General features: G+C 65.7%; 1 protein-coding gene across 1 annotated transcript; it reads right to left on the reverse strand.

Annotated features, from left to right (window-relative positions):
* Positions 1-265: 265 nt before the first annotated feature.
* GPR179 (G protein-coupled receptor 179) lies at positions 266-18,825 on the reverse strand. Its single transcript, XM_064174247.1, has 11 exons — positions 17,801-18,825; positions 16,599-16,707; positions 15,286-15,388; positions 14,486-14,682; positions 14,257-14,325; positions 12,297-12,406; positions 11,939-12,177; positions 10,536-10,674; positions 9,770-9,875; positions 7,556-7,702; positions 266-6,671 (listed from the first exon to the last, which is right to left on the reverse strand). Exons 1-11 carry the CDS (start codon positions 18,646-18,648, stop codon positions 954-956), a joined length of 7,785 nt encoding a protein of 2,594 aa, XP_064030317.1. The 5' UTR covers positions 18,649-18,825; the 3' UTR covers positions 266-953.
* Between the last annotated feature and the right edge of the window lie 247 nt (positions 18,826-19,072).

Below are 19,072 nucleotides of genomic sequence, written 5' to 3' on the forward strand. Positions count from 1 at the left end.
TCACAGCCTCAGCTCCTGAGCCTCCCTCAGCCTCAGCTCCTGAGCTTCCCTCACAGCCTCTGCTCCTGAGCCTCCCCCACAGCCTCAGCTCCTGAGCTTCCCTCACAGCCTCAGCTCCTGAGCTTCCCCCACAGCCTCCTCTCCTGAGCCTCCTCCACAGCCTCAGCTCCTCAGCTTCTCCCTCAGCCTCCCCCCTCGTTGTTTGCCCTCCCCTCGAGCACCCCTTCCCCCCCCCAGCCCTCAGCCACTCTTTGTGCTGGGCAGAGAACGTTTTTATTCCTGCGTGCCCCTGGCCCCCAGCACTGCTGCCCACACTCAGCACAGCACAGCCTCTGCCCGGGGAGAAGGGGAGGGGAGGTGGAGGGAGGGCAGGAGGAGCCCTGAGCCCCCGGGGGGGGGCACCCAAACCCTTCCCCTCTGCCGTCTCTGGTGGACAGGTCTGGGGATGCTTGGAGGCTTTGCTGTTTCCTCTCCCGGCCCCCAGGAGTCAGCTTGCCCCAGGGATGGATGTGAGGAACAATTTCTCCTCCCAAAGGGTTGCCAAGCCCCTGGCACCTGCACCCTGCCAAGCCCCTGGCACCCGCAGCCTGCCAAGCCCCTGGCACCTGCACCCCGCCAAGCCCCTGGTACCTGCAGCCTGCCAAGCCCCTGGCACCTGCACCCTGCCAAGCCCCTGGCACCTGCAGCCTGCCAAGCCCCTGGCACCTGCAGCCTGCCAAGCCCCTGGCACCTGCAGCCTGCTCTGAGTGCTCCAGCAGAGGCAGGAGGTGCTGAACATCCTCTTGCTCCAAGCCTGCCTGGCTGAAGGGCACCACTGGAGCCTGCTGGCAGCGTGGCCATGCCCTTGGTGGGCACTTGTGTCCCTGCCCAGGCTGCTCAGGACTTGCTGAGCCAGCCTGGGCCAGCAAGTTGGTGCCAGCCCTGTCTGCACCCAGCTGGTGGCCAGAAGGAGGCTACTCGTGGTCCCATGGGCAGACCTCAGGCTTGGTTTCGCTCCCAGCCCTGGCTCCATCCTGCTGGGTCTCCTTGGCTCTGCCCTGCTGGCACCCTTGGGCGGGATCTGCACTCTCCACCTCCCAGGGGCACACCTCGGAGGCTCTGCTGGTGCCGGTGCTGGCACCACCAGCTGCTGCCAGAGCTTCTGCTGCCTCCCAGGGACAAACTGTGCCTACGCTGGAGCCTGGGCTGGGGCTGCTGCTGGCGGTGGGGTCCAAGCTGGCTCTGCCAAGCTGTGGGGCTGCCCTGGCACCCCGTGGGTGCTGGATACCCCCCGAGATGCGGCACAGGGGTTTGTGCTCAGCCTCGCTGCGGAGCCTGCCCTTGGATGCCTTCAGCAGGGCTGGTGCAGAGGTGGAGCTGCCTCCTGCCAGCGGCTCTGCCTCTGCCAGCCCCGCGGGAAGGGCTCTGCCAGCCCCTGGGGGGCAGCTCTCCTGCTGCCAGCTGCTGGGCTCTGCTGCTTCCCAGGGGCAGAGCTCTGAGCTGCTGCTCTCCTTGCCCTCCTGGGGTGGTTCTGTGTCCGTGGAGGTTCTCAGGGAGGGCTCCTCCGTGCCCAGGCTCTGCCAGGGGCAGATTGCCTCACGCTCACTGCTGCCCTTCTGCGCTGCTTGGGAGGCAGCAGCTTGGGCAGGGACTTTGGCCTCAGCTTGCTCCGGCAGAGGAGCAGACACCTCCCAGGGGCAGATCTCTGCCCTCTGAGCTGGTTCCTCCTCTGCAGCCTCCCAGGGACAGACCTCAGCCTTGAGGCTGTCTCCACTCTGGGATTTCCTGGAAGGATCTTTGGGCAGCTCTGGGCTCCTGGCAGGAGCTTTTCCCTGTGGCTGCTCCTTGTCTGTGCTCTCCCAGGGGCAGATCTCTGCTCTCTGAGTGGGTTCCTCCTCTGGAGCATCCCAAGGGCAGATCTCAGCCTTGAGGCTGTCTCCACTCTGGGATTTCCTGGAAGGATCTTTGGGCAGCTCCGAGCTCCTGGCAGGAGCTTTTCCCTGTGGCTGCTCCCTGTCTGTGCTCTCCCAGGGGCAGATCTCTGCTCTCTCAGTGGGTTCCTCCTCTGGAGCATCCCAGGGACAGACCTCAGCCTTGAGGCTGTCTCCACTCTGGGATTTCCTGGAAGGTGCTTTGGGCAGCTCTGGGCTCCTGGCAGGAGCTTTTCCCTGTGGCTGCTCCTGGTCTGTGCTCTCCCAGGGGCAGATCTCTGCTCTCTGAGCTGATTCCCCCCCTGCAGCCTCCCAGGGGCAGATCTCAGCCTTGAGGCTCTCCCTGCTCTGGGATTTTCTGGGAGGATCTTTGGGCAGCTCTGGGCTCCTGGCAGGAGCTTTTCCTGGTGGCTGCTCCCTGTCTGTGCTCTCCCAGGGGCAGATCTCTGCTCTCTCAGTGGGTTCCTCCTCTGGAGCATCCCAGGGACAGATCTCAGCCTTGAGGCTGTCTCCACTCTGGGATTTCCTGGAAGGATCTTTGGGCAGCTCTGGGCTTCTGCTATGAGTTTGTGGTGGGAGCTGCTCCCTGTCTGTGCTCTCCCAGGGACAGACCTCAGCCTTGAGGCTGTCTCCACTCTGGGACTTCCTGGAAGGATCTTTGGGCAGCTCTGGGCTCCTGGCAGGAGCTTTTCCCTGTGGCTGCTCCTGGTCTGTGCTCTCCCAGGGGCAGATCTCTGCTCTCTGAGTGGATCCCTCCCCTGCAGCCTCCCACGGACAGAGCTCAGCCTTCACGGTCCCAGTGCTCTCTGATCTCTTGCTGGTGACTCTCTGCAGCTCTGTGCCACTCGTCCCATGCCCTGGGGAGGAGCTCTCTGTGCCTGGGCTCTCCCAGGGGCAGATGGACTCGAGGCCACTGCTTGCTGCCTCCTTCCTCCCAGGTGCTCTCTCTCCTGGCTCTCTGTGGACATCCTCACCTCTAGGAGAGCTTCTGCTCACCATGGGCAGAGCCTCCTTGCCCTGCCTTGGTTTCTCTTTGCTGGGTGGAGGAGCAGACACCTCCCAGGGGCAGATCTCTGCTTTCTGAGTGGGTTCCTCCTCTGGAGCATCCCAAGGACAGATCTCAGCCTTGAGGCTCTCCCTGCTCTGGGATTTCTTGGAAGGTGCTTTGGGCAGCTCTGGGCTTCTGCTGTGAGTTTGTAGTGGGAGCTGCTCCCTGTCTGTGCTCTCCCAGGGGCAGATCTCTGCTCTCTGAGCTGGTTCCACCTCTGGAGCATCCCAAGGACAGATCTCAGCCTTCAGACTGTCTCCACTCTGGGATTTCCTGGAAGGTGCTTTGGGCAGCTCTGGGCTCCTGGCAGGAGCTTTTCCCTGTGGCTGCTCCTGGTCTGTGCTCTCCCAGGGGCAGATCTCTGCTCTCTGAGCTGGTTCCTCCTCTGGAGCATCCCAAGGACAGACCTCAGCCTTGAGGCTCTCCCTGCTCTGGGATTTGCTGGAAGGATCTTTGGGCAGCTCTGGGCTCCTGGCAGGAGCTTTTCCTGGTGGCTGCTCCCTGTCTGTGCTCTCCCAGGGGCAGACCTCAGCCTTTTTGCTCTCCACACTCTGGGATTCCTTGGACTTGGCTTTGACACCCTCGAGTCCTCCAGTCCCTGCTTTGCTCTCCCCTTTGGCAGCCCCACGAGAGTCCTGCCTCAGTCTGGCTTTCCCCAGTGGAGCTGCAGGCTCTTCCCAGGGGCAGATCTCTGCCCCAGGACGTGGCTCATCCTCCACCTCCCACGGGCAAACGTTCCCCTTCCTGCTGCCCGTGGCTCCTGCTCCCTGAGGCAATGCTTTGGGCTGAGCTGGGTGTCCAGCTGCAAGCCCTGTGCTGGGCTGCTCCCCACCTTCCACGGCCCGAGGGGATGCCCTTAGGCTGCTGCCCACCTCTGGAGCCCTCTTTCCTGTGCCCCCCAGGGATGCTCCCTGCAGGGCAATCCCATTTTCCACTCGGGATATGGCACTGCCCTCCACTTTCCCTGCCCGGGCTGGGGCTGCTGCCCTTTCCCACGGGCAAACTTCTGCAGCACCATCAGCTCCTGCCACCTCCCAGGGGCAAACAGAGGCCAGGGTGGGCAGCAGGCTCCTGGGGCTCACTGCTGGGGGCTCAGAGCTTTGGGGAGCAGCTTTTAGGGGGAGCTCAGAGCTTTGGGGAGCAGCTTTTAGAGAGGGTTCAGAGCTTTTGGGAGCAGGTTTTGGGGGTGCTTCAGCACTGCTGCTCCCTCTGCTTCCACTCCCCTGTGCTCCCAGCAGAGCCCCAGGGCTGGCTCTGATGTTCTGCCTCCTGCCTGCTTTCAGCCTCTCCTGCTCTGGCCGAGTCCCCTCCGTGTCCCAGGGGCAGATGTCTGCTCTGCTCCTTCCCCCTTCCCCAGCCTCCCACGGACAGACCTCAGCCCTCCTGCCCTCCACACTCTCTGCTTTGGGCAGCTCTGGGGTTTCCTTTGGTGGTTTCTCTGCCCCCAGCTCACCCCCAGGGCCGCCAGGGACCCCCTCACGGCCACCCTCCCCCGGAGCTCTGCCTGCCTCCCGTCCCTCATCCCTGCCCTCCTCCCAGGTTTCCACTCTGCTCCTGGGCTCTGCCTGGGCTTCCCCAGCACCATCCCCCTCTGCCTCCCTGCTGCTTCTCCCTGCCGGACCTGGGGCCACATCCACACTGCGGCTCCTCGGTGGGACCCTCCTGAGGCTCCAGCTGGTCCCCCCGGGACCAAGGAGCTCAGGTTGGCTTCTCCCCTTCTGCAGCAGCCTGGCAGGACTCTCCGTGCCCGGTGGGACCTCTCCATCCTCCCGGGAGGCAACTGCCTGCTGGCGCAGCAGAGCTCCTCTGCCCGATGGGACACTTGGGGCTCCCTGGGGACAGACCCCAGCCCCTGGCTCCTTGGCAGCTGCTGAGGACGGGTGGAGGCTGCTTGCGAGTGGCTGCTCCACCTCTGTGTGCTCCTCGGGCTGGGTGCTCACCCCCAGCCCTTCGTTCAGCCCTGCCACCGCTTCCCTTGGTGCCACCAGCCCCGGGGGGGCTGCAGGAGCTTCCTTCCCTGGCTCTGCACCCTCCTGGCACTGTGTCTGTGCCTCCCCACTGCTGCCCCCCGCCAGGCTTCCAGGAGGACCTTCAGCTGCCTCTCGGTGGGCAGCACTGGGGGGGCCAATGTGCACCCCTAAGGGTGCCTCCCGGGCTCCACCAGCATCTGCACCCCCTTGGGGAGTGCTGAGCTCCTCTGCCAGCTTCTCCCCAGTGCCTGACCCCAGGGCTGGGCTGTCCCCATGCCCCTCTGCCCCTCTGTCCCCCCAGCCCTCAGCCCCCCGGGTGGTGCCAGCATTGTTGTTGTGCTGGCAGGGGGCTGTGTGCCCTTGCCACGGGTGGGCAGTGGGCTCACTGCTGGGCCTCTGCCTCTGCCACTCAGGGCTTTTGGTGGTGGGGCCTTGGCTGCTCCCCTCAGGGGCTGTGGCTGACGTCTGTGCCAGGCTGAGCCTCTCCTTCCTGCTGCCCCCCTCCTGCCCCCTCCTCCTGAGGCTGCCCTCGCCCTCCCTCCTCCCTCTCAGGATGCCTCTGCCCCTGGAGCGGTTGAAGGCTTTGAGGGCAAGTCCCAGGCTCCTCAGGGAGGTCTTCTGCAAGGATGGTTTGGGGGTGCCAGTGGCTGCTGTGTCCCCAGGGGTGCCCAAGTCTGCTGCCTCAGCAGCTTTCTGCTTCTGACTCAGGATCTCATCCTGGACCAGCTCCCAGGGGCAGACCTGTGCTGGGATGGATGCTGCAGGCAGCAGCCTGCCCTTGCCTGCCCGGGGGGCAGTGCCCCCAAGTGCTTCCTCCGCTGCTGTTCCCTGGGGCCCTGCCGCGGGTGCCAGGGGCTCTGGGGGCGGCTCTGCTGCCTCCAGGCTGCCCGCGGCTGCTGTGGCTCGCTGCCCCAAGCTCTGGCACCGGACTGGAGGGGGCGGGGGGGTCCTCTTCACTGCCACCCTCACCCTCCCGGGGGGGTGGGAGCCGTCGGCGCTGACGCTCTTGCCGGGCGCGTAGGTGACTCTCTTCTGCGCCTTGGCATCGCCCGGGGCCGCCTTGCTCCGCTGGGAGCTGCTTTGGCTGGGGCTGGAGCCAGCCGCGGGCACCGCAGCCGCCTCGGGGGGTCCAGGTGCCACGGCTGGGTGCCACTGGTGGTGCCAGGCGGCTCGGCTGGCAGCCAGCACAGCCTCGTCCTGTGCCCCGGCGCTGAGCGACTTGTGGAGGGGGGCAGCGCGGGGCAGGGCGAGCCGCCCGGGCGCTGCCAGGTTGTGGGCACTGGCTGACCTGCAGGCGAGCGGGGCAGCGTCCAGGGACTCGCTGTCGGATGGCTCCGAAGGGGTCACCGCCATCCTCTTCCTCTCGAGGTGCCCAGGGCTGCTGGGTGAGCCTCCGGAGGGCTCCCTCCTGGCACCCTCGGCGCTGCCAGACTTGCGCAGGGCTGCGGCACGGCGCCGGGAGCCTTCGTCCCTCGTCCTCAGGCTGGCACCGGTGGCATCGGGGAGCCCTTCGGCTGAGGAGCTGCGGCGGGCCGGGGTGCCCGCTCGGTCGCCGGGGGGAGCAGCGGCGCAGCTGCCGCTGCTGCGGCGTGGGGGGAGCTCGGGGGGCTCAGCCCCGCGGCGGGAGAGGGAGCGGAGGAGGCTGCGCCGGGAGCTGCGCCTCTTGGCCAGGTGGGGGTTGTTGGACGCCACCTTCCTGGCCTTGTGCACCTCCAGCTGCAGGTAAAGCTTCTTCAGCTCCTCCTGCGTGCCCAGGGCGCAGGGCAGAGAGAGGGGAGAGAGGAGAAGCAAGTCAAGGAGGGGCCACCCCGCGGCGCCCCTGCTGGGCTGCTGGAAGCAAAGGGGTCCCTGGCCGCGGCGGGGGGGTCGGAGCTGGGTGGTCTTTAAGGGCCTTTCTGAGCCGTTCTGTGACCTTTGGTGTGGCAAACAGGAGCAGGGCAGGGGTCGGTGTGTGTGTGTGTCCCCCCCCCCCCCGGGCTGGGCAGTGGTGAGGCTGTACCTTGAGTGCCCCTCAATGGAAGGAGGACGCTGAGGGGCTGGAGTGGGGCCAGAGAAGGGCAAGAAGGGTGGGGAAGGGCTGGGGAGGGGGAGCTGAGGGTGTGCAGCCTGGGGAAGAGCTGAGGGGAGACCTCATTGCTCTCTGCAGCTCCCTGCGAGGAGGCTGCAGCCAGCTGGGGCTGGGCTCTGCTCCCCTGGGATGGAAGGAGAGGCAATGGCCTGCAGTGGTGCTGGGGAGGCTCGGGCCGGACACGAGGGACAGTTCCTTCGCTGCAGGAGTGGGCAGGCACTGGCACAGGCTGCCCAGGGAGGTGCTGGAGTCCCCAGCCCTGGAGCCGCTCCAGAGCCACGGCACTCGGGGCCGTACCTCGATGCCCAGGGACAGGACGACCCCGGGAAGGCTTTTCCAACCCAACCGACTCTCTGCAGCCAGGCTGTGCCCCAAGTGCCCCCTCCCCCCGACCCGTGGCAAGCCTTCCCCCCCACCCCTCAGCGGGCAGCGCCTCACTCTGCACCCCCTTGTCCCCCCCGCAGCCCCCTCTTAGCTTAGCAGCAGCAGAAGGATCGGGTCAGGCACCTCTTACTCTGCACAGCTAGCGTCAAAAGAAGGTCCTGAGTGTGCCACCCACCCGGATGTCATCGGGGTCGAGGCTGTGCTCGCTCCAGGCAGATGCCAGGCTGCTGGTCAGGCAGGAGCCCGAGCGCCCCGGGTCCAGCTCGTCCTCGTACACCTCGGCCGCGATCTCCTCCCGCAGCGGAGAGCCTGCGTGCAGGAACTGGGGGAGGGGAGGGGGCGCTGAGGGCTCCGGGGACCGCAGCGAGCACCAGTCCCATGTCTCTTAGCTCCCACGGACCACAGCGAGCCCCAGTCCCATCCCCCTCAGCTCCCAGGCACACCAAGGAGCCCCAGTCCCATCTCCCTGAGGTCTCAGGGATGCCAAGGAGCCCCAATCCCATCCCCCTCAGCTCCCAGGCACACCAAGGAGCCCCAATCCCACCCCCCTCAGCTCCCAGGCACACCAAGGAGCCCCAATCCCATCCCCCTCAGCTCCCAGGCACACCAAGGAGCCCCAATCCCATCCCCCTCAGCTCCCAGGCACACCAAGGAGCCCCAATCCCATCCCCCTCAGCTCCCAGGCACACCAAGGAGCCCCAATCCCATCCCCCTCAGCTCCCAGGCACACCAAGGAGCCCCAGTCCCATCCCCCTCAGCTCCCAGGCACACCAAGGAGCCCCAATCCCACCCCCCTCAGCTCCCAGGCACACCAAGGAGCCCCAATCCCATCCCCCTCAGCTCCCAGGACACCAAGGAGCCCCAATCCCATCCCCCTCAGCTCCCAGGCACACCAAGGAGCCCCAATCCCATCCCCCTCAGCTCCCAGGCACACCAAGGAGCCCAAATCCCATCCCCCTCAGCTCCCAGGCACACCAAGGAGCCCCAGTCCCATCTCCCTGAGGTCTCAGGGATGCCAAGGAGCCCTATCCCCATCCCCCTCAGCTCCCAGGACACCAAGGAGCCCCAGTCCCATCCCCCTCAGCTCCCAGGCACACCAAGGAGCCCCAATCCCATTCCCCTCAGCTCCCAGGCACACCAAGGAGCCCCAATCCCATCCCCCTCAGCTCCCAGACACACCAAGGAGCCCCAATCCCATCCCCCTCAGCTCCCAGGCACACCAAGGAGCCCCAATCCCATCCCCCTCAGCTCCCAGGCACACCAGGGAGCCCCAATCCCATCTCACTCATCTCCCAGGCACACCAGGGAGCCCCAATCCCATCCCCCTCAGCTCCCAGGACACCAAGGAGCCCCAATCCCATCCCCCTCAGCTCCCAGGACACCAAGGAGCCCCAATCCCATCCCCCTCAGCTCCCAGGCACACCAAGGAGCCCCAATCCCATCCCCCTCAGCTCCCAGGACACCAAGGAGCCCCAATCCCATCCCCCTCAGCTCCCAGGACACCAAGGAGCCCCAATCCCATCCCCCTCAGCTCCCAGGCGCACCAAGGAGCCCCAATCCCACCCCCTCATCTCCCAGGCACACCAAGGAGCCCCAATCCCATCTCACTCATCTCCCAGGCACACCAAGGAGCCCAAATCCCATCCCCCTCAGCTCCCAGGCACACCAAGGAGCCCCAATCCCATCTCACTCAGCTCCCAGGCACACCAAGGAGCCCCATCCCCATCTCCCTGTGTCCCTGGGATGCTGGAATCCCATCTCTACCTCCTGGAGGGATCCCTGAGATTCTGGGCTACTCCAGCCCTGCCCCTCCAAGGGCTCCCTAAGGAGCCAGGCAATCTCAGCCCTGTTTCCTCAAGGGGGTCTCTAAAAGGCCCTGAAATTAGGGAATCCCATCCCTGTCTCCCTGAGGAGTCCCAGAAGCTCCAGGGATCCTCATCTCCATCCCCCTGAGGGATCCCAGAACTCCAGGGATCCCCAACCCCTTCCCCAAGGGATCCCAGCAGCTGCCCTGATCCCAGCTCCCCCTGCCTGAGGGATCCCAGCAGCTGTCCTGATCCCAGCTCCCCCTCCCCAGGGATCCCAGCAGCTGTCCTGATCCCAGCTCCCCCTGCCTGAGGGATCCCAGCAGCTGTCCTGATCCCAGCTCCCCCTGCCTGAGGGATCCCAGCAGCTGCCCTGATCCCAGCTCCCCTTCCCTGAGGGATCCCAGCAGCTGCCCTGATCCCAGCTCCCCCTCCTGAGGGATCCCAGCAGCTGCCCTGATCCCAGCTCCCCCTCCTGAGGGATCCCAGCAGCTGCCCTGATCCCAGCTCCCCCTCCTGAGGGATCCCAGCAGCTGCCCTGATCCCAGCTCCCCCTGCCTGAGGCCCCCTGGGCACAGCATTACCTTGGGGATGAAGAGCAGTGCCAGGGTCATGGTGATGGTGCCATGGGTGTGGGCAAAGAAGAGCAGCAGAGTCCAGTCAGGGTGCAGTGAGGGGACCATGATGAACCTGAAAGAGGTGACAAGGGCAGCACCAGGGACCCCCACAGCCTCCTCCCCACCTCCAGACCCCAGAACCTCCACCCTGCCCGGGGAGGCTCACTCATGGAGCCCACTGGCTCCAGGGATTTGCCAGGGATGGGCACCTCAGTTCCCAGACCTTAGAATCCTGGAATGGGTTGGGTTGGAAGGGACCTCCAAAGCTCAGCCCCACCCTGCAGGGACATTCTCCACCAGAGCAGGTTGCTCAGAGCCTTCTTGGAGCTCACCTTGAACACCTCCCAGGGCTGAGGCCTCAGGCAGCTCCCTGGGCAAGCTGTGGCAGTGCTGCAGCAGCCTCCTGGGGCAGAACTTGTTCCTCACCCCCCTCTCAGTCTGCTCTGCTCTCCTTTCAGACCATTCCCCCTCCCCCTGGCACTCCATCCCCTTCTAATCAGTCCCTCCCCAGCCTTTTGTAGCCCTCCAGGTCCTGGCAGGCAGCTCTAAGGTGCCCCTGGAACCTTCTCTGCAGGCTGCACTCCCCCAGCTGTGCCCACGGCAGAGCTGCTCCAGCTCCATCGTCACCTCTGCAGCCACTCCAGCGGGTCCATGCCCTCCCCGTGGCAAGGGCTGGGCACAGCAGTGCAGCTGAGGGCTCAGCAGAGCGGGGCAGAGGGGCAGCATCCCCTACCTGACCACATGGAAGGTGGCAGAGATCATGAGCTCGTTGTGCAGGGCGATGCCCATGTAGCGAGGCTCGTGGAAGGCAGAGGGCACGGCACGGGTGGCATAGCAGAGGAAGCTGCCCCACAGCAGGAACAGCATCTCAGCTGCAGGAGAGAGCAGGGCAGCACTGCTCAGCACCCAGCCCCAGCACCCTGCTGCCCCCAGGGTCTGCTCCTGGCTGGCACTGCTGGGCGCTGAGCCGTGGGCTGGGCGCTGCTGCCCGCTGGCACCTGCCTGCCTCGGGCTGCATCCAGCTCAGCAGCAGCAGAGGATGTGGTGGCAGCTGGGGCACAGCCTCCTCCAGCACAGCCTGTGCAAAGGCCACCACGAACCACCAGGAGGGGACCGAGCCTGTGCCAGGGCAGAGGCACAGAACCCTGGGAGGGGTTGGGCTGTAAGGGACCTTCAAGCTCAGCCAGTTCCATGCCCCCTGCCATGGGCAGGGACACCTCCCACCAGCCCAGGCTGCTCAGGGCCTCATCCAGCCTGGTCTGAAATACTCCTCTGGGCAGCCTGTGCCAGGCTCTCACCACCCTCAGAGTAAAGAACTTCCTCCTAATGTCCAACCTCAGCCTCCCCTGCTCCAGTTTCAAACCATTCCCCTCCTCCTGGCACTGCCAGCCCTTGCCCAGGCTCCCTCCCCAGCTCTCCTGCAGCCCCTTCAGCTGCTGGAAGGTTGCTCTGAGCTCTCCCTGCAGCCTGAACAGACCCCAGGGTTCTCCACTGCCCTGGTCACCTTCATGGCCTCCTCTGGACCCTCCCCAGCAGTTCCATGTCCTTGTGCTGGGGCTCCAGAGCTGGCTGCAGTGCCCCAGCTGGGGGTCTCAGCAGAGCAGAGAGGCAGAAGCCCCTCCCTTAGCCTGCAGGCCACACTGCCTTGGGCACAGGTGGCTTTTTGGGCTGCCAGGGCATGTGGCTGGCTCATGTCGACCTCCTCCCCCAGCAGCACCCCCAAATCCTCCTCTGCAGGGCTGCTCCCCTCCCTCTCACCACTCAGGCTTGCCCGGGCTGAGCCCTGGGGATGCTCAGAGGAGAGGGTGGGAGGCAGCTTGGGTACCCTAATCCTGATGCCAGGGCATGTGGCTGGCTCATGTCGACCTTCTCCCCCAGCAGCACCCCCAGATCCTCCTCTGCAGGGCTGCTCCCCTCCCTCTCACCACTCAGGCTTGCCCGGGGTAAGCCCTGGGGATGCTCAGAGGAGAGGGTGGGAGGCAGCTTGGGTACCCCACCCCTGCTGCCAGGCTCTGGGCAGATTAAATGGATGATGAAATGAAACCTCAGAGGCTGCACTGATGGGATGGGGGTCTCGGGGCAGTGTGGACCCCCACTCCGTGCCCCCCCCCCTCCCCCCCCAGCTGCTGGTCTCACCGATCACCATCATATAGTCCCAGTGGTCGTGGCTGCAGATGTAGAAGTGCAGCCCGCGGGCGGTCTGGGCGCGGACCACCAGGGGGATGTTCTTGTCGAGGTTCTCCAGCATGCCGATGGTCCAAGCCGCCAGGAACCACAGCACCAGCAGCAGGATCAGCCCCAACATCTTCAGCACCCTCTGGCTGGACACGCAGGGCACCCGCTGGGCCGAGCGGGACAGGAACACCTTCAGCACCCTGCCAGGGGGGGAGGGGTGAGCCCCCAGCTCCTCCCCACCCTTGGAGCGTAAGGGAGGGTTGGTTCCCAAGCTGCCAGCGCCCTCCCCCTCCCCTAGCCCAGCCTTCATCCTGGCTACCTGTAGAGCTTGAGGGTGATGGTGCCATAGACGGTGGCAAAGCCCAGCAGGCGCACCCAGCGCAGCACGATGCAGCGGAAGATGCTGGGCTTGAAGTAGAGGATGAACACCTGGGGTGGGGGGCACAGAGAGGTGGAAGGGGTTGGCACAGGGCTGGGTTCCTGCTTTTTCATGGGGGTAGGACATGCTGGAGACTCAGAACCAACCCCTACACCCAGAACCTTCCCAGGGAGGGTGGGGAGCAGCTGGCACAGGTGGCCCAGGTGCGGTTGCAGCTGTGCGGTGCAAGCCCCACGAGGTTGGTGCCAACCTTCTGGTGGGGCTCAGCCTCCTGCCCAAAGGGTTTAGTCCCTGCTCTGTCAAAGCCTGGGGTCCCCCCAGCCCCTGGACAGTGCTGATTTCCTGGGATGGGAGAATGCTGGCATGGGGAGTTGGTGCCATTCCCCAGCCCTGCTGGCACAGGTTGCCCGGGGAGGTTGTGGATGCCTCTTCCCTGGAGGTGCTCAAGGTCTGGTTGGGTGAGGCCTTGGGCGACCTGGGCCTGCCCAACCAACCACACCATGGCACTCAGTGCCCCAGCCAGGCTTGGCTGCAACACCTCCAGCCATGGGCACTGCACCACCTCCCTGGGCAGCCCATTCCAGTGCCAATCACTCTCTCTGCCAGCAGCTTCCTCCTCACATCCATCCTGAGCCTGCCCTGCCACAGCTTCAGCCTGGGTCCCTTCTTCTGTTGCTGTCTGCCTGGCAGCAGAGCCCAACCCCACCTGGCTACAGCCTCCCTGCAGGCAGCTGCAGGCAGCAATCAGCTCTGCCCTGAGCCTCCTCTGCTGCAGGCTGCACCCCCCCAGCTCCCTCAGCCTCTCCTCACAGGGCTGTGCTCCAGGCCCCTCCCCAGCCTTGCTGCCCTGCTCTGGGCACCTGCCAGCACCTCAGCATCTCTCTGCAATGGAGGAGCCCAGAGCTGGACACAGCACTGCAGGGGTGGCCTGAGCAGTGCTGAGCACAGGGGCACAAGAACCTCCCTGCTCCTGCTGCCCACACTGCTCCTGAGCCAGCCCAGGATGCCATTGGCTCTGCTGCCCACCTGGGCACTGCTGCCTCCTCTGCAGCTCCTCTCTCACAGCACCCCCAGGGCCCTCTCTGCCTGCCTGCTCTCAGCCACTCTGGCCCCAGCCTGCAGTGCTGCTTGGGGTTGCTGTGGCCAAAGTGCAGAACCTGCCCTTGGCCTTCTTCAGTCTCCTCCCCTTGGCCTCTGCCCACCCATGCAGCCTGCCCAGGTCCCTCTGCAGGGCTCTGCCACCCTCCAGCAGCTCCACACTGCTCCTAGCTTGGTACCAGCTGCACACTCACTGCTGCTGGACTCAATGCCCTGCTCCAGATCATCAATGAATACACTGCCCAAGCCTGTGCCCAGCACTGCTCCCTGGGGCACAGCACTGCTGCCAGCTGCCAGTGGCACCATTCACCACCACTCTCTGTGCCCAGCCCTGCAGCCAGTTCCTGACCCATACCAGGGTGACTCTGTCCCAGCCAGGAGCTGCCAGCTGTGCCAGGAGCTGCTTGTGGCAGAAGGTGCCAAAGGCTTTGCTGCAGTGCAGGCAGACTCCACCCACAGCCTGCCCCACGGTCCTGGAGTGAGGCTCCCAAAACTGAGCCCAGTACCCAAGGTGTGGCCTTGCCAGTGCCCAGCACAGGGGCAAACCCCCTTGGTTTTGGGCCAGCCCTGCCCCCTTGGCCGCAGAGCAGCTCCAGCAGGGGGGGCAGGGATCTGGGGGGAGGATTAGGTCCCTGTGGCCAGCAGGAGAGAAGGGATTTGGGCTCCTGAGCAGGTTTCACGCTGCGGATGCCAGGGGCTGTGCCCCCTAACGATCAGGCAGAGCTGTGCCCGTGCCCTGCTTGGGGGCAGGCTGCCAAGGCTCTTAAAGCCCATCCCAAAGTTTTCCAGCTGGGATACTGACCGGGAAGTAGAGGAGGAGGGAGCCGAAGAGGATGGTCTCCAGCAGGACCACTCCCGACGTCCGGATCCTCTGCGGGGGGAGGGCACACACAGAGGGGTCAGGATGCAGCCAGGAGGTGCCCAGAGGGCATGGAACCAGGGCAGGGAGATGCTCCGGGGTATGCCAGGCTCCCGAGGGAGCCCACCCAGGAGCGTGGGGGTCGGGGGAGGGGCGGCAGGGGTGGCCTTGCCTTGCTGCGTCGGTAGTGGTAGGAGATGAGCATGCTGAGGAACACTGCCAGCATGCAGCAAGCCTGGCACGACAGCACCGCTGCCCGCAGGGCCCGGTCCTCCTGGATCAGGCAGGGGGCATCGTCCTCGCAGGTGGCACAGCCCTGGCGACAGGGTTGGCATGCCAGCCGGGCCCCCCCCTCCGTCCCTGCTGAGCCTGGGGACAGAGAGGTGGCCAAGTGAAATCACAGCCCGGGCTGGGTGGCACCTTCCCTGCCCCTGGGCACTGCTGGAGCTTCCCCGGAGACCCTCCAGACCATGCCACTGGGTGAAATGGGCACCCCAGGGGGTGGGCACAGCATCCACCTGCATGGGCACTGCTGGAGCTTCCCCAGAGACCCTCCAGACCATGCCACTGGGTGAAATGGGCACCCCAGGGGGTGGGCACAGCATCCACCTGCATGGGCACTGCTGGAGCTTCCCCAGAGACCCTCCAGACCATGCCACTGAGTGAAATGGGGACCCCAGGGGGTGGACACAGCACCCACCTGCATGGGCACTGATAGAGCTTCCCCAGAGACCCTCCAGTCCATGCCACTGGGTGAAATGGGGACCCCAGGGCGTGGGCACAGCACCCACCTGCATGAGCACTGCTGGAGCTTCCCCAAAGCCCCTCCAGACCATGCCACTGAGTGAAATGGGCACCCCAGGGGGTGGGCACAGCACCACCTACCAGGGCACTGCTGGAGCTTCCCCAAACCCCCTCCAGTCCATGCCACTGGGTGTCACGGTGCCCCCAGGGGGCGGGCACGGCACCCACCTGCCCGGGCGCCGCTGGGCACGGCCGCAGCCCTGTAGAAGCCTGCCCGGCAGCGGCACAGGTACCTCCCGAGGACGAAGCTGTTGCTCTCCTGCGGGACACACTGAAGGGCACAAGCTGAGGCACACCGAAGGGCACTCACTCTGCCCCCCCCCCCCCCACATCCTCCCCCTCAAACCCCCTTTGGCACCCGGGGAGAGGGCTCCAGTACCCCCCAGACGGTGCCTATCTGATCCCTTCTCCATCCTCCTCCTCCTCCCCCTCCTCCCCCAGCAGCCAGCAGTGGTTAAATGTTTAAGAGCTAAAAGCCAAAGCTTGCCCCCCCCTTGCCCCCCCCCTCCCCAAATCCCTCCCTAAATCCTAAATGGAGACCTAATGCAGCCCAGGGCACTAATCCTGCCCTAATCCCCCCCTGGCTGCGTCCTGATGGGCACTGGCAGCTTTCCTGCCTATTGTTGTTTGCTGAAGAGGTGCCCAGTGGCAGTGCCCAGCCCTCCAGAGGGCATCACCCAACGGGGAGGAAAGAGAAGCTGGTGATGCCTTTCCCTCTCTGGGATAGCTTTTGGGGGGGGCACCCCAGGTCATAGTAGGATGAGGGGGTTGCCATGGCTGGGGGTGCTGCTGGTTGTGCCAAGTGAAGCACACTTGGGCATCATCCTGTTGAGCACAGACAGAGGGGATCAGGGCATTGAAACACAGCCAGGTGCCAGCCAGCTGGGCACAACCAGAGGGGGTTGGGGGTGATGCTGGCACCACCCAGTTGGGCATGACTGGAAGTGGCTGTGGGTGCTGCTGGTACCACCCAGCTGGGCACAACCAGAGGGGGTGTGGGTGCTGCTGGTACCACTCAGCTGGGCACAACCAGAGGAGGCTGTGGGTGCTGCTGGTACCACTCAGCTGGGCACAACCAGAGGAGGCTGTGGGTGCTGCTGCTTGTGCCAAGCACCAAAACCAGACTCAAGCATCACCCACTTGGGCACCACTGGAAGAGTTCACTGGTCAGGGTAGGTTCACTCCTAGGTTGGCAGCCGCCCTTGCCAAGCCCTGCTGTGCCTTGGGGGGTGCCCACGCAGGGACCCATCCAGGTCACTGGCTGTGGGCAAGGAAGATTTGCACAACAAAGCCCTGGGCTGCGGCACCGCAGAGCAGCTGAACCCCAGCAGATGGATCCGCAGCCAGAGGATAAAGCTCAGCCCCCCGGCGGGGACAGGCGGCAGGGACAGCCTGGCTGGGGCTGGGGGGGACACACACGCACACGACAAGGGACACTGCTGGGTGAGGAACTGGGTGGGGGGTGCTGGGGGGGGACCCACCTGGGTGCTGTTGAGGTCACAGCGATGAGTGTCTGCAAACCAGCCCGGGCCAGTGCTGCACTGGTCGATGCCCACGTCCCGCAGCTCGATGTCCACCCTCACGACCCCCCTGCGCAGAGGGACAGTCGCGGGGGGGCTTCTCTATGCCCACCTTGTGCCCACCTCCCCCTTCCTCCCTCCTCCTCAGCCTGGCAGTGCCCCGCTGGGGCAGGCAGGCATAGGGGCGGCTGCTGCTGCTGCTGCTGCTCGTGGGGGGGATGCGAGGGGCTCAGCGATGCCCCCAGAGCCTCCAGTCGGGGCTGTGCCCCCCCCAGCTTTAAACCGTGCCTGGGGGGAGGTTGGAGGTGGGCTGGGGGTGGGTAAGGGCAGGGGCAGCAGCTCCTGGGTGCGACTTTTGCTTCTCCGGAGGGGCTTTAATGCAAGCAGCTGGGGAATGAGAGCTGCTGGGGTGGCTCCTGCGTGCTGCCCTTCACCCCCTGGCGCCCCCCCTCTTCCCTGGGCGGGCAAAGCTTCCCCCTTGGTAAATGGGACCCTCCCCAGTGCCAAACCCAGCTGCCCCCACCCCCTTACTGCCCAGCGAACCCACCAGCCCGGTGACAACCCCCAGCTCCCAGGGGAGACCCCAGCCCGGCTCACCCAGCGCCCAGCACAGCTGGGGAAGGGTGGGGAGCTCCTGGGGAGGGGGATGGGGTGGGGGTGGGGGGTGGCAACCCAAGGTGGGCAGCACGGGGACAACCGTGGGGGCTCAGCTGGGTGCCTGTGGACGTGCAACCACCCACGTGCACAGGGCGGCAGGCAGGGTGCCAGGAGAGCTGGCACAGACCCTGCCCCACGCCGCCTGCACTTGCACCCGCCCCTAATATCCACACGGGGAACCCCCTCAATATCCACGTGGGGCACCCCCCCAATGGGGCACCCCCCCCAATATCCACATGGGGAACCCACCCCCCCAGTGTCCACACGGGAAACTCCCCTCAATATCCCCGTGGGACACTCACCCCAATATCCCCATGGGGCACCCCCCCCAATATCCTCATGAAGCCCCCTCCCCGATATCCACATGGGGAACCTCCCCAATACCCCTATGAAGCCCCCACCCCAATATCCCTATGAAGCCCCCCCCAATATCCTCATGGAGCCCCCTCCCCAGTACCCACACGGAGCACCCCCAGCCCCAGCCCCTCCCTCCAGGTGCCACTTACTTGAACTCAGGGCTGAGGTCCGGCTTGAGCCCGTAGAAGGCGGAGGAGAGGGTGACCAGCCAGGTGGGCAGGAACTTGCCATCCTGGCACTGGAGGAAGGGGGGGGACCACCGCACGTGGCTGGGGTCCCCCACGTAGCTGTCACCTCGCTGCCACTTCGGGGTGTCCATGCTGCTCAGGTCGTTGCTGAGCAGGCGCTTGCGGAGCGGGGGGGTCCGCTGCGACTTGAAGGAGTTGAACCATTCATTGTCCCAGCTGAGGTTGCCCAAGCTGGGGGCGGCAGCAGAAACGTCCTGCAGCAGGATCTCGTCGTCCCCTTTGGTAGCTTGCAGCATCAAACGGGGCTTGGCAGCCAGCGGGTGGGCATCCAGGGCGAGCACCGCCCGGTACACCCAGGGGTGCCCCTCTGCCAGGCTGCGGACCAGCGCCTGGTACCACTCCACGTCCTCGGCCACGCTGGCTTCTCGGATGTCGTTGGTCTGGAAGAGCATGTTGAGGAAGTTGGCAGCTTGTGCCAGCGCCTCGGGGGCGGCACGGAGGGTGGCACGCAGCGTTGCCGGGGGACTGGCACCGGCTGCCCCCGCCACGACCCCCCGGCTGCAGTTGGCTCGGGCCAGCCGCTGCGCATCGCCCGTCTGCAGGTAAAGCATCGCCGCGGCCGTGCCCTCGGGGTCCTTCGACGGTCCTGGCACTGCTGTGGGCATCCAGGAGGAGGAGGAGGAGGATGCTGGGGACCATCCTGCCAGCCGGGGAGGTCTCTGTTGCTGGCGCTGGGCCCCCACAAGGATGGTGCCATGGACCAGCACCGTATGCAGGCACCAGAGCCACGGCCACGGCCACCGCCCCATGGCTGGGGGCTCAGCGGAGCCCCCCGGCCCCCTGCGGCCCCACCGGCCGGCCCGGGGGGGGCATGGTGGGCACGGTGCCCGAGCCGGCCGGGAGCCTGCTCAGCTCTGCAGGGCTGGACTCTGGCTGTGCTGCCTCTCTCCCTCCCTCGGCGATGCCGGAGCAGACGTCAGCAGCTCCAGAACGTGTTCAGCTGCTGGCGCTGCCCGCACGGAGCTCCCCCTCCCCCCGCCAGCCTCCGCGCTCCCGCTCGGGCAGGGCAGGCTACCAGCGTGCCCCCCACTCTGAGCCCCGTGGGTGTCCCCACATCCTGACCCCCCCCTCCCCGCCTCGAACTGGCATTGATGTAAAGCACATCCTGATGGGAAGCCATGGCAACGGGGCTGGGAATTTTCCTCCCGCTCTCCCCCTCCCAGTGGCCCCCTT

Source organism: Pogoniulus pusillus, chromosome 40 (genome assembly GCF_015220805.1).
Source record: "Pogoniulus pusillus isolate bPogPus1 chromosome 40, bPogPus1.pri, whole genome shotgun sequence".
Taxonomy (NCBI): domain Eukaryota; kingdom Metazoa; phylum Chordata; class Aves; order Piciformes; family Lybiidae; genus Pogoniulus; species Pogoniulus pusillus.